At 37.4% G+C, this 14,444-nt stretch overlaps 3 protein-coding genes across 5 annotated transcripts; 2 read left to right on the plus strand and 1 right to left on the minus strand.

Annotated features, from left to right (window-relative positions):
- The first annotated feature begins 85 nt into the window (after positions 1-85).
- On the plus strand, positions 86-3,149 carry LOC113083481 (disheveled-associated activator of morphogenesis 1-A-like). The gene is made up of 3 exons (XM_026254540.1): positions 86-394; positions 1,555-1,726; positions 2,394-3,149. The coding sequence occupies exons 2-3, from the start codon at positions 1,676-1,678 to the stop codon at positions 2,601-2,603; spliced, it is 261 nt and encodes an 86-aa protein (XP_026110325.1). The 5' UTR covers positions 86-394; positions 1,555-1,675; the 3' UTR covers positions 2,604-3,149.
- A 4,116-nt stretch (positions 3,150-7,265) lies between these two features.
- LOC113083478 (G-protein coupled receptor 135-like) lies at positions 7,266-8,854 on the minus strand. The gene has a single exon (XM_026254536.1). It carries the CDS (start codon positions 8,631-8,633, stop codon positions 7,284-7,286), a length of 1,350 nt encoding a protein of 449 aa, XP_026110321.1. The 5' UTR covers positions 8,634-8,854; the 3' UTR covers positions 7,266-7,283.
- Positions 8,855-10,000: 1,146 nt separating this feature from the next.
- LOC113083479 (JNK1/MAPK8-associated membrane protein) lies at positions 10,001-13,876 on the plus strand. 3 transcript variants are annotated; one of them, XM_026254537.1, is made up of 7 exons: positions 10,001-10,142; positions 10,339-10,418; positions 10,991-11,145; positions 11,673-11,879; positions 11,958-12,139; positions 12,678-12,754; positions 12,856-13,876. In XM_026254537.1, exons 1-7 carry the CDS (start codon positions 10,139-10,141, stop codon positions 13,072-13,074), a joined length of 924 nt encoding a protein of 307 aa, XP_026110322.1. In that variant the 5' UTR covers positions 10,001-10,138; the 3' UTR covers positions 13,075-13,876. The 3 variants fall into 3 exon arrangements, with proteins under 3 accessions (XP_026110322.1, XP_026110323.1, XP_026110324.1); XM_026254538.1 differs by having other exon boundaries at positions 10,019-10,244; positions 12,856-13,074; XM_026254539.1 differs by lacking the exon at positions 10,001-10,142 and having other exon boundaries at positions 10,339-10,413; positions 12,856-13,074.
- Positions 13,877-14,444: the final 568 nt, after the last annotated feature.

A 14,444-nucleotide genomic window follows, 5' to 3' on the forward strand; every position in this document is an offset into this window, starting at 1 on the left:
ATTACAAGCTTTACAGCTTATGAGGTCATCCAGTCACACAAATGTATCTATTTATAGAACAGCCATGCAACATCATTGGCTAAAACATAATTTATGATTACAACTCTTTAAAACTTCATAACTGAGATTTGAAGGTTGAAGGCCTTGCTAGATTGCTAAGGTGTTTTCTTGGGATGAATCGGCATTCGCTCTAAATATCTGGTATTTAAGTCATTGCATTACTTGTGTCTCGATAGCAGCCTGTCTGTTTCTCTCTCTACAGGAGTTGGAGTACCAGAAGAGTCAGCCTCAGACCAACGGTGATAAGTTTGTGTCTGTTGTGAGTCAGTTCATCACTGTGGCTGGTTTCAGTTTCTCTGAAGTTGAAGACTCTCTTCAGGACGCCAAGGATTTGGTAAGAACGAAAGTGCACCACAGTTCACTGAGCCTGAGAAGCTAATAGATGTTAAAGGTTTACGAGAGGTTTGAGCATAGTGAGGCCTGTCACTCTATCTGGCTGCTTAAATATGAGAGCTCCGCTGCAGCTTTGAAGTCACCGTTAAACATCTGAAATGGCAGATTTTTTCGCTCCATGCTGGCAAACCTAGCTAGGCCTTGTAGAAGTTAAGTTTATTGGGCTTCTGTCTTTGTGGACATTGGAACTGCTGGAAACATGGACCGTAATCTTTAACTGCAGTAGGCTGCAGATCAGTTTCAAAGGCAGGTTCTTAAAGTCTAATCCTGCTCATGAAGCTGCTCATGGGATGGATTTGATGCTACCGCAGCGGTTGAGTTATATGTTGGGATCTAGCTGCTTTTCTAAAGGGTTGGCAAAGGTGCAGATGAAGCTTTGATCTTAGTTCGAAATGTGAGGGCCTGAAGTTGTCTCACATTGCAATACATTCATACACTACTGTTAAAAATGTTGGGGTCAGTATGTTTTTTTAAAGGAAATTAATACTTTTATTCAACAAGGATGCATTAAATTGATCAAAAGTGACATTGAAGGGTGATTTGTATTTCAAATAAATTCTGTTCTTTTGAACTCTGTATTCATCAAAGAAATCCTGGGGGAAAATGTATCTCAGTTTTCTCAAAAATGATAAGCAGAACACCACTGATAATAATAAGAATTTTACTGAGCAGCAAATCGCATATTAGAATGATTTCTGAAGGATCATGTAACACTGGAGTAATGGCGGGAAAAATTCTGCTTTCCATCAGAGGAATAAATTATAATTTAAATAAATTAAATTTTTTAGTTATTTCATTATTTCATTAAAAATTTAAAATTGTAGTTATTTCATTATAATACTTTTACTGATTTTTGATCAAATACATGCATCATGAATATAAAATGTTTTGTTTGAAACATGAAAAAAAAAAAAAAAAAAAACTTATTCCAAGCCTTTAAACAGTAAGAGTGAGATCAGATCACTATACACTCGAGCAGCCTGGAGTTTATTATGAACCAATCGAACCAAGTTCAAGGACTAAAGAATTCCCTCGTAAAATAATGATTACATGACATAAAGAATCTCCTTCCTTAATGTCTTTGTCTTTCATTCTACACAGTTTGAGAAGGCCGTGAAGCACTTTGGTGAGGACGCCACACGCATGCAGCCCCGATGAGTTCTTTGGCATCTTTGATCAGTTCCTACAGGCCTTCAGTGAAGCTAAACAGGACAATGAGAAGATGCAACGACGCAAGGAGGAGGAAGAGCGCAGGGCTCGCATGGACGCGCAGGTAATGTATCAACAAGCATGCACTGTGTCCATCCCAAACACATGCACATGCAAGATCCTCTCTAAAGGTGTTGTACTAACACCCTAAACAAAAATCTATCAATTCTGTATGCTGCATTCTGTAATATTGTAAATTTGGGTTCAGTAAAATTTAACAGTGTTTTTGTTTTGAAAGAAGTCTGTTATGCTTAACAAGGCTACATATATTTGACCAAAAACTTTTATTACAATTGAGATATATTTTTCAAAAATATATATTGTAAGAAATTCAGAAATTTTCAGAAATATATATTGTAAAATGTAATTTATTCCTGTGATGCAAAGCTGAATTTTCAGCATCATTACTCCAGTCTTCAGTGTGACATCATCTTTCAGAAATCATACTAATATACTGATTTTATTTTTTTTTATAAATAATTTGTCGTATTTACGCTCCTGTGATTTAACAGTAAAAATCCTTGTCATTCAGAAAAGTGAGAATACATCAAAATAAAAACATGCAATAAATTAAGGAGAGGGGGGTTATAAAGAAAATAAATATCTTTCTATGTACACTGTGCATTATGCAGTAGGTAGTGCTTTACCATTCCATTGGACAAATTAAACACCTCCATGCAACACAATGAACAGGTTAAAAAATTAACATATACAAATATGTCTGTGAACAGCTCAAGGAACAACGTGAGAAGGAAAGAAAAGCTCGGAAAGCCAAAGAGAACTGTGAGGAGGATGGAGAATTCGACGACCTGGTGTCTGCACTCCGATCCGGAGAGGTGTTCGACAAAGACTTATCGAAGATGAAACACAACCGCAAACGTCCCGTCAAACAGAGCGCAGAGAGCAGCAGAGAGAGGCCCATCACCAAACTCAACTTCTGAGGAAGCCGAGTGAGTGAGTGAGTGAGTGCTGCCAACTGTTGGTAGAGCCGGGACGTTACACCTGCGTGCACAAGCTCTACCTCTGTTCAGAACTGGAGAGGATATCCAGGCCCTGTTTTGTGCTGACTGCCAAAATACTTCTTAAAGATTTCTAGTCTTTTCTAAACCTGTAAATCAGATGTGACCGTGTTTGTGTTGAAGACGAAAGGAGTCAACACAGAAAGAATGAGCAGAAAGGGCTACAAACTGAAATGCAGAAACACCCATTTCCACAGTTTTTCCTGCCTGGCCATAAACCCCATTTATATCTGTCTGTTCAGATACTGCATACATTTTTGTTGAGTTATTGTTGGTGTACAACGTGTACTATCAAGAACAGGCCTTGTTTTGCAATATGTGGTGTGCTAAACACTAAATGTCAGTGTTTTGGAAGCTGAAGTGATTTTTGTTGAATTGTGGGACGCAAGTAATAACCAGTGATACTTGTATTTCATTGGATGATGAGATTGATGTGTTTATAAAGAGTATTTCCTTTTGTTACATTTTAACTCGAGCACAAGCGATTGTTTATTAATAAACTGTCCATTCCAGACCTAATAAAGCACAATGCACCGTTTAAAATCCAGAAAAACAACCTTTTGTATAAAACGTTATTGAAGTTAAAACTGTTTATTATAAATCTCCAGATGCCATGTATTAAATGTACTGACAGGAAGTTTAGTGGAAAAGTAAAATATGCTGAGGTCAAACTTTGATTGCAAATATATTTTTAGAAGACGACAGAAGGACAGTTACCAAAAAGAACATTCATTAAAAAAAAACTGTGGATGCAAAACCTGCCGTGCATGTATATTCTTGTAATTTCTTTTGTTTGTGTTTAAGGTTGTAATATATGTACATATACCCATTGTTACTCTTCTGACCAAGGCTTTTTTTCCTTTAGCCCTTGACACTACTACTATTATGTGCTAATAGTATTTTTCCTGTTGATCGGATGCCATTAAATCTAGTTCTTTGTAATATTGTATTACTTTGTAATAGTTTCTTCTGTTGGCAGGATTTTTTTTGTTTTCTTTATTTAAGAATTCATCTGGATGTGAGACATATGTAATCAATAAATAAACCCTGAGGGTCATCTGCATTGGTGTTTGACTGTTAACTTGTCTTCAGTTTCATTACCTGAAATTTTTCTTGATTTGCAAGAAGATTTAGGGTTAAGAAAGTGCTTCATAGTCATACTTACCCTTAAAACTGAATTATCAAAGAGTGATTTGTGAATAGTAATAAAACATAAAGCCAAAAATGGATTAAAACATATCCAAACTTTTATTTCAGGCAAACTGCTTTCAAAGACAACGTATGGCAATGTTTATTTCATAGCTTGTCTGAAATCTTAAATGAAGTTGATATATATATATTTTTTTTAAATGAGTAATTTTTGTATTTGAATATGAGAATGCATCTCTCTCCTATTACTGAAACCAACCAGGTTTAAAAAAATGAATACGTCTCTTTTATGCCTGCTTATACGGTTTCTAAAATGAATCTGTTCCAAGGAAGGTTTGGCATATCAAAGACCCTGTGCTTTTGTTCGATTGGATTATCAACACAATATCTCTCTAGATCTCTAAGGCTGGTCTTCCACTGATATAAATACTGATGAACATTTGCAGAAAAAGTCAATCCAAACTGATTTTTATAAAATATAAAAGACTAAAAAGCACAGATATCTAGAAACATGAATGGTGGTTTAACCCATCACATCAAACTAATAAAGGGCAGTCTGATGCTACAGTCATATAAATTCAGAATTTGATCCATTCATGCTCCAAAGTGTAGGCCTGAAATATAGAAAAAATTTATAGAAATTGTTCCAAGTAGTTAAATACTGACATTAATTTCTGTATTCTGTAAACCATGCTACAGTACATCCAACAGTTAAGGCGCTTTGTTGGTTGTATTTGTTACATGTTTTATGTTGATCTTCCAAAATCTGATAAAAATATATTGGATTCCCCTCAAAAATATGATCAATTATTTGTCAGAAATGTATGCTGTTTAGAACATTATACCCCATTCCTATTTTATTTGATGTTTTCTGTAAATGTAGTTGGATTTTGAGGTCTTTTTATTACAGTATAGCAGGTATATGTTTCTGAATGCCTGTGTTTTCAAACTGAAGTGTGAAGGGTGTAAACCTAAAAGCAAAGACAATTCACAATGAAAAGAAAAAGTTCTAGCCCTATTTCTTAAATTACCGATTGTTCAATTAAAGAGTTATAAAATCTTCTCAAATCAGTAAGTTTCACTGTTAATATTCCTGGACAGCATTAACACCCCAGAACAGATGATGAACAGCATGAATATGGTTTGGTGAGAAATTTCTGTAAACCCTCAGGTTCATTCACAGTGTTGTAAAGCATTTGCATTAGGCTCAAGAGTGACTTTCATCTTGGCACTTCACACACACATAGACACACACAAGTCTACACACTTTATCTGCTGATTCATTACACTAATGAACTCATGCTTGGAGAGTTCGGTTTCAAATATAGGTTGATGATATCAAAAGATTACATAAATCCTTAATCTAATGCATGATAACTTAAATTCATTTACATTCACACTTTGACATTTTTACTTATAGGCTTGTTTAAAGCTGAAGAATGTAATGTTTTAACAGTGTAAGGAGCGAGCCTATAATCCTACAGCCATGGCCAAAAGTTTTGAGAATGACACAAATATTAATTTTCACAAAGTCTGCTGCTGCTTTAGTGCTTTTTCCGATTTTTTTGTCTAATGTTATTATGGAATATTGAAGTTTAATTACAAAAATTGTATAAGTGTCAAAGACTTTTTTTCAAGACTTCTGCAATTCACCCTGGCATGCTGTCAATCAAATTCTGGGCCACATCCTGATTGATGGCGGCTGATTCTTCCATATTCTTGACACAAGGCCATCTTCCAAAAGTCTTGGCCTCACTGTGCATGCAGATGCTCTGACACCTGCCTGCTGCCATTCCTGAATCCTGAGCAAACTCTGCACTGCTGCTCCCCCGATCCCGCAGCTGAATCTACTTTAGGAGATGGTCCTGGCACTTGCTGGACTTTCTCAGGCACCCTGAAGTCTTCTTTATAGCTGATGAACCTCTCTTCTTGACGTTCTCGATGATCTGATAAATGATTGATTTGGGTGCAATCTTACTAGCAGCATTATCCTTGTGTGTGAATCACTTTTTGAGCAAAGCAATGCTAACTGCATGTGTTTTCTTGCAGGTGATCATAGTTAACATAGGAAGAACAATGATTTCAAGCACCAACCTCCTTTTAAAGCTTCCAGTCTGTTTTTCTAACTCAATCAGCATGACAGTGGGATCTCTAGCCATGTCCTCATCAACACTTTCACCTGTGTTAATGAGAGAATCACTGACATGATGTCAGCTGGTCCTTTTGTGGCAAGGCTGAAATGCAGTGGAAATATTTTTTAGATTAAATAAAATTTTTATGGCGAAGAGGGACTTATTTGCAATTCATCTGATCACTCTTCAGAACATTCTTGAGTATATGTAAATTGGCATCATAAAAACATGAGATATTTGTTTCATTCTCAAAACATTCGCCTGTACACTATAATACCGACTCGACTGGTAGCATGAGTTGTGTGCGGGTTTTTATCTGTTTCTTCGTAAAGTGTCACTTTTAAAGTTTGCTAGGTGACACTAGTGACAGAAATTAGCCTACATATACTTCAGCTTTAAAAACAGGCAAAATAATGTTGTTTTTTAAACATTATATAACATAATAATGCTGTTAATTAATGTGCAATCAAATATTTGGAACTGACATGAAACTTTGATTAGTAGGCCTATTTCCATTTATATAAATGCACATGATTTACTGAAATATAAAGGGAGGTTCTACAGGTGATTTTTTAATTGCAGCTAAATGAAAATGCTGTAATAAAATAGCCCACAAAAGAACACTGTTTTTTGCATTGCATCTTTACCCCAATGAAATAATTGTTATATATATATATATATATATATATATATATATATATATATATATATATATATATATATATATATATATACACATACATACATACAATAACATAATTATGAAAAAAAAAAACTTTTTTTCAAAAGCTTAACTATTTAACAGAATATTTACTAAAACACGTTTTGTATAAATAAATGTTTATATATAAATGTGTTCCTGGGTCTCAGCATTGCGTTAGCAGCACAATGATGTGGGTTTGATTCCCAGGGAACACATGTTAGGCAAAAAAATGTTAGGCTGAATGCACTGTAAGTCGCTTTGGATAAAAGTGCCTGCTAAATGCATAAATTAAATTAAATGTAATATATATATATATATATATATATATATATATAATATATATATATATATATATATATATATATTGTTTACTGTGAGCAGAGAAACAGAAACAGCCCTGATATATACAAACAATATGAATGTCATAAATTAATTTTCTCTCTCTCTCTCAGTGTGTGTGTGTGTCAAAATGAGTTGCCATTGACTTGGCATGACTTGACATTTTGTTATCCAATGCAATAAAATATATTTTTGTAATTTTTAAGTGTGACCCAAGTAATTTTGGGTCCCGCTGTACACCTGTAGCACCTCCCGTTTTTCCATAACGTTTTGACCGCGTTACAAACTGGTGTCAGCAGTCTCAACTTTGGGCACCGCCGGTTCAGTGATCGTGTCCGGATGCGCATCTCTACAGAAGAACACCGCCGGGTTTTTACAGGCCCACATAGCCACATCTCCGCCGTTTGCCGGGCTTGAGGAAGATAGACGGCTGTTTGCGCCGTGTCGGCTCACGTACCGATCCCGAATCCGGTCCGCCCGGTCCCGGACCGCGTCCCTGCGCTGCGTCTGCGTGGACAGGTACGCGGCTATGTTTCTAGTCCTGTATCCCTCCTCTCTGCTCCGACCCAGCAGCATGGATATATTCGGGTTCCTTATGGCATAAATCAACGGGTTGATGGCACCGTTAGCCCACGCCATCCAGATGGCCACAGTATCCATAGCAGGATTGAAAGAGTAGCTCCCGAGCGCGGTGATGATGCCCATCAGGCAGTAGGGCCCCCAGCAGAAGATGCTGAACACGATCATGATGAGCACGGTGGTGGCGGTGCGCATCTCGCTGTAGAAGCGCAACAGGTGCGCGTAAGTGGTCACAGGCCGCACCCTGATCTCCGACAGCCGGACGGTTTTGCAGATGTTGTAGTGGCAGAAGCACATGAGGGCGAAGGGAAGCAGATAGCACACTACTATTAAAGCTACACTGTATTCCGTACCCATCCTGGAGGTGCCAGAGTGGAACACGTACATGCAATGGTAAAACCCCTGTTTGTGCACCACCAAGCGCCCGGAGGTCTCCCTAAGCAGGTACCAAGGAAACGAGAAGACCACCGCGCAGAACCAAACGGCCGCCAGGAGCTGGATCGCTCTCCTCCGACCGATTTTGGCTTGCGGTTGCCTGACGATAGCATAATAGCGGTCGAATGAGATGAGCGTCATGGTCAAGGTGGAGATGATGCCGAAGCAGGTGTTGAAGAAGCCGTTGGCGATACAGAAGGGCTCACCGAACATCCACTTGCCATCCTTGCTGAAGAGCATCATGAAGGAGAAGGGTAAACAAAGAACGGCCGTGAGGAAATCCGAGAGCGAGAGGGACATGATGAACGCGTTAGTCACGGTTCTCAACTGCCGGTGTTTGATTATAACCACCACGACCGCTGAATTCCCCAGACTGGACAGTAAGAAGATGGCCAGGAGCAGCAGCGCCTGCGCGGCCACCGCGATGCCCTGGAGGACCGAGTTCCCCTCCGAGCTCCTCACCGGGGTGTCGCGGTGCACCTCGCCCGCGGCTGTATAGTTGCTGGCCTGAGTGCTCAGGCTGTTTACAACGGGTTTGATGGACACAATCTCTAAAATGAAGCCCGAACCTGACATGTTGTCCACGGTCGTGTTGCTGATGCCGGGGAAATCCATTGGACACGGTTAGGGCGCATCCACGGGGTGGAAGAGAATTCATCCCTTGTCAGTATCTCCCGTGTCCGTATCACAGTAAAAATGAGTATGAGTTGCGATGCCACAGATGGTCCCTACATAGTCCTTTGATGCCATACACTACGCTTGGAGTAAAGAATGTTCCCTCCCTTGTTACAGATGATTGCGCTAACAGCACTGCTCGGATACTGTTAACACCAGACGAAACGTGGCTATTCTTCTAGGGGGCGCTTGGAGGCTCAGAAAGCCAATTCACGCATTTATATTTCAGGACATTTTTGTGCTAACGTGTCTAAAATCTTTAAGTCTGAAACTTTCGTGAATTAATAATGAAAATGCAAATATAAATCGGACATAGGTACGTCCATAAAATTATGATTTAAACAGAATATTTGAGTGCGCTCCAGCGTCTGTGATTGGTCCATTCTGACAAGCGCGGAGAAAAGTAACAGGTATTAAGCAGCCTTCGCCCTCGTTCATATCCGAATGAATCAAATTCTCCGCTCAAGAAGAAAAAAAAAAGTAGTTTTCAGATGAATTGGGAATAGCTTACTAGCATGCTACTCTATGACTGCTGTTTCAGGTTTATAAACACAAACGTCTGCTATTTTGAATTCAGTCAAAGTGAATTCAAGCTTGACTAATGGTGTAGAAAGTAACAGGTATCACGTGACACAGTCATATCCTTCAGTAGCGACCTAGAAACTTCTTTACACTTGAATACTTGCATGGTGAATCTTTAATAACCATTGAATTAAAAAGGCCTTTAACTGTTTGTCAGCCCGTTGAATCTGACCACCGTCCGCGCTGCTGAAGCCCGCCCATTTCTAGACTCCGTTTCTTTGTTATCGCCGCTCTACATGCTTATTTTATTTCTATGATACAGATGCTGCCCCTGCACCTCCCCGTGACGTTTCAAGCCGTTGCCATGACACCGGCCCGGCTGAATTACGCACTTTCTTATGAAAATTGGATTCATTTGTCGTTCTTTTTGCGCTCGCATCCGCTGATGCAGACCTGCAAATCTATCTATCTATCGGTCTGTCAATCGGTCTGTCTATCTGTCTGTCAATTGGATGTATTTGGAAAACGGGCATTTAATGTGGATCAATATGAAATACTAACTTAAATATTAAATAGTTATAATTAAACACACACACACACACACACACACACACACACACACACACACACACACACACACACACACACACACACACACACACACACACACACACACTGAAGCAGTGTGTCATGCTGATATACCATGGATCTGAATGATTGTCATTTTAATCCTACATTCCGGAGAGCGTAAGCCTGGCCAGTGTGTGGCGCTGTGACACGATTCTCTTTTAGCGTCACACGAAGAAGAAGGAGGCGTTTATTCTTCCGGTTTCTGTTACGTTGTTTTGGTCACACATCTTAAAGCCAGTCAACGTTAATCCAATAAACTTAGAGTTTGGTCGTCTTTTAATGCTGCGCACGACATGGGTATGTTAAAACGTTGAAGATTAAATGCAGTCGTCTAATGACTATCTCATTCCGTTATACGTGGTTTCTTGCTGTTGATAGAATCGCCAGTTTACTGCCATGGTAACACAAGTCAAACGTTTTGTATTGAATTAAAGGATGTTATTATTTTAATGAAGGGTTTTTTTCTCTCTCTCCCTCTCTCGGTGTAATGAAGCTGTAGCAATGAGCTCCACCTGTCCAGGGCTGTACTGCGGGAGGACCTTCGTAAATCAGTCTTTTGAAGGACAATGTGGGGTAACGCTAAGTGCTCATTTTACATTCATCGGCCCATATAAAACACACACAGACTGTTTGACCGTTTACTAATGCAAGACGTTATATGTATAACAGCACGATTGGGTACATATGCTCTGATGTGCATTTTACTTGTTTGAAAATCGTTTATTGTTAATAATAAATAATTGTTATTATTTCACTTCATATTTAGGTTTTATTTGTTAAAATTAGTTGGCTAAATGCGTTAAAAATAACTTATAAAGAACAATACCTCTGCAGCATTTATTAATCTTAGTTCATATGTACATCTAAGAGAACCACTGTCAATTATACCTATTAAAATAAAGGTTCTTTATTGGCACGTAGTTCCATGAAGAATCTTTAACATCCACATTAATAGTTCATTGCTAAAAAGGTTCTTTACCTAGTGGAAAATGTATCTTCTTGCACTAAAGAGGTAGTTCTTTAAAAACTGTTGAATGAAAGGTTCTTCAGTAGCATAGTTGGAAAAACCCCTTTGTTGTAAACTTCTATTTTAAGCATAAGTTATTTTGGGCTTTAATAACAGTTACCACTCTTTTTTTATCAAGGTTTGTCCTCGTGGCCAGAGAACAAACTTTGAAAAGATATGTGTGAAATGCACCGGATCTCCTGAGCTGTATGACTGGCTGTACCTGGGCTTCATGGCGATGCTGCCTCTGGTCCTACACTGGTTTTTCATTGAGTGGTATTCTGGGAAGAAAAGGTAGTCAGCAGAATTTCTTGTGCTAAACCATGGTACGATAGATGAGGCAATATTATTGTGTGGATCTGATTATTTTGTGTATTGTTTTCTAATACTATTTCTCAAATGATAGTTCACCCAAAAATGTTAAAAGTAAATGTATTTTTAGATTTTTGTATTGGAAAATAGAACTTTTTTCAGCACATGCAACATTTATGCCATGGCTTTATGAATTTTTCTGTTGTAATTTAAGACATTTTTAGGCTTTCATTTGTGGTAAATTAAGACTGGGGTAGATGAGAAGCATGGTATGAAGAATGTTTTCGGTCAAACAGTTTTGATTCCTATTGATTTCCATTATATTTTTTTGTCCATACAATTGAAGTCAATGGGAAGCTAAACTGTGTAAATGATGCCAGTAAATGGATTAGTAAATGATGCCAGAATTATTATTATTATTGTTTTTTTGGTGGACTATCCCCTTAAACTTGAATACATTTTTAAAGTGAGCTTCAAACTAACCTTTGTTCTCTTAATATCATTTCCAGTTCTAGTGCCCTTTTCCAGCATATTACCGCCCTGTTTGAGTGCACGGCTGCTGCCATAGTGACTCTGCTTCTCAACGATCCTGTCGGCTCCCTGTATATTCGTTCCTGCGAGGTTAAGATGCTTTCTGATTGGTACACCATGCTATATAACCCCAGTCCTGACTATGTCACCACTCTGCACTGCACGCAGGAGGCTGTGTTCCCTCTGTGAGTGGCCTTTTCAAAAAGACATTTGATTTGAGACACCATATATTTCTGTTGGTTTCTGATGACCTGCTCTTTCAGGTACACCATCGTGTTGATCTACTACGCCTTCTGTCTGGTTTTTATGATGCTTCTGCGACCACTTCTGGTTAAAAAGATTGCGTGCGGTTTGGGCAAGACCGATCGTTTCAAGAGCATCTACGCAGCGTTGTACTTCTTCCCCATCCTCACGGTCCTGCAGGCGGTTGGAGGAGGACTTCTTTGTGAGTGTCAAACACTTGAAAGTGTTCCCAAGAAAATATGATTACATTATTAATATTTAGAAATATTTTCTGTTCTAGTTGAACTTTTAGTAATGCTGTTTTTTTCGTATTATTATTATTATTATTATTTATTTTTTAAATGTATATGTAGTTTTTATTTATTTGTATTTCAGTTGAGTTATTTTATACAAAAAGTAAAAATGAAATTGCATCAGCAACTGGCTGAAATAAAATATAAATATTTTTTTAATTATTTGAATTTTTTTAGTTTAGTTACAGTTTTTGTACTTTTGTTGTTTTTGCTATTTGTATTATTATTTTTTTAAACGTCTATATTGTTCTGTTAATTTTAATTAAGTTTTAGTTATATTAATATAACTTAAACTAATGAAAAATTATATATTTTGCCTTGGCAATTAGCTAAAGTGAAAAACTTTTAATTTTATTTCAGTTTAGAAGTAAAAAAAAATTTTTTTTAGCTAACTAATAATCCTGAATGACTTTTGTGTTTTTACATTTCCCCTTCTTATTTCATCAGATTATGCATTTCCATATATTATTTTGGTCTTATCGTTGGTCACGTTGGCAGTTTACATGTCAGCTTCGGAGATTCAGGTAAATACATTGTGTATTGTGTTTTTTTTTAAATGTCATAATGCCTTTTATTTCATTTTTGAAGACACGTGTTAAAACTCTTTATGACTTACCTCCCACAGTCTTTCAAAAACCTTGTGGCTAAGAAGAAACGCCTCGTGGTTCTCTTCAGCCATTGGCTCCTTCACGCATACGGTATCATTTCCATATCCCGACTGGATAAACTGGGGCAGGATTTGCCGTTGTTGGCTCTGGTGCCTGGACCTGCTCTCTTCTACCTGCTGACGGCCAGGTTCACAGAGCCAAACAGAATTCTGTCAGAGGGTGGGAATGGACACTAATGAATCACCTCCCTCAAACTCACATGTTAGAGACTTTCAATATAATGACACCTTTGGGACAGACACCAAAGAGCCATAAACAGAACATTTAGTCATATTGCTTGTGATATAGTATGATGCCATAAAGTTTTCTTTATGTCTATTTGTTTGCTTGAATTGAACAGAGATCAAATAACATACTTTGTAAAGAATGTTCTTTTACTTACTGGTTTTCTTTAAATCCGAAGTAGTAGTCAATGTTTCTGTAAATTTATGGTAACTTAAGTATATATTATTCATTTAGGTTTTGATACTTTTTGTGATTTTTATCTGTTGTCAAGAATAGAAACAAATCAACAATCGGTCTTAATGTACAATGTATTTTTTGTGTTCTATATGAGACAGCTGGCCTGTGAATTTCCTGAGAGCCCTGAAATAATGTTAACCAATTTCATATGACAAACCTTTTTGTGCCAAATACAATTGTATGTATGTATTTATTCCCATGCATGTTAAATGATAAAAGCTTAACACTATAAAAGGTATGCTGGCAATGACAAATTTGCATGTGGAATTATGATTGTTTTGCTGCGATGTAATTCTACATGCAGCTTGACCAATGATTTCTTTTAAGCATGTATATTTATTATGTATAAGTTCAACAGTGACGTGTGGAATATAAACTGATTAGAGATATTAACGTTTTAGAGTTTTATTCAACGTGATGTTTTACATGGTGTGTTACATCCATGGCCATCAGATCTATGAAAATGAATGTTTGTCATCTGTGTTTGACTTGATGAATAAATTATTGTGCTCATTGCTCATGTTTCCTAATGCATTAATTTCTGAAACCTTGTTACCATACTTTCTATAGTCATTATACATTTTAAATTTAATAAAATATTTAAAACCACCCAAAAGGGTTAGTGATGAAAATGATGTCATTAATGATTCACCCTCATTTCGTTCCAAACCCGTAAGACCTCTGTTCATCTTCGGAACACAGTTTAAGATATTTTAGTCCGAGATCTTTCCGTCCCTCCATTAAGATTCTGTAAGATCCTTTATACTGAATCCAATAATATGTTTCTGTCAGACCTCCTCGAGCAGCTCTCCATGTGTATTCTCTGTTTGTTCGATGACTGCATTGATCTCCCTCGCATACTCCTCGTGTACCTCTTTAAGAGTTTTGTGAGATTGACATATGTTCACTCTCTCAGCTACAACTGCTGCCCTGTGGACACCAATGTTAATGTGAGCATGACTATATTAACAATGATTTGAGGAGGACTAACAAATTCTCACTCTGCATTCTATTATTTTAGTATTTTTTTAATTAATTTATTTTCTCCTACATTGCAAAAAAATAAAAAGACAACAAAAACAAG

Source organism: Carassius auratus, unplaced genomic scaffold (assembly GCF_003368295.1).
Source record: "Carassius auratus strain Wakin unplaced genomic scaffold, ASM336829v1 scaf_tig00038306, whole genome shotgun sequence".
In the NCBI taxonomy this organism is placed as follows: Eukaryota; Metazoa; Chordata; class Actinopteri; order Cypriniformes; family Cyprinidae; genus Carassius; species Carassius auratus.

Coding starts and splice junctions, on each gene's coding strand:
- LOC113083481 (XM_026254540.1), top strand. CDS start 1,676: ATGCAACGACGCAAGGAGGAGGAAGAGCGCAGGGCTCGCATGGACGCG. Junction 1,727..2,393: donor GGGCTCGCATGGACGCGCAG/GTAATGTATCAA, acceptor GTCTGTGAACAG/CTCAAGGAACAACGTGAGAA.
- LOC113083478 (XM_026254536.1), bottom strand. CDS start 8,633: ATGGATTTCCCCGGCATCAGCAACACGACCGTGGACAACATGTCAGGT.
- LOC113083479 (XM_026254537.1), top strand. Junction 10,419..10,990: donor CTTTTGAAGGACAATGTGGG/GTAACGCTAAGT, acceptor TTTTTTATCAAG/GTTTGTCCTCGTGGCCAGAG. Junction 11,880..11,957: donor CAGGAGGCTGTGTTCCCTCT/GTGAGTGGCCTT, acceptor CTGCTCTTTCAG/GTACACCATCGTGTTGATCT.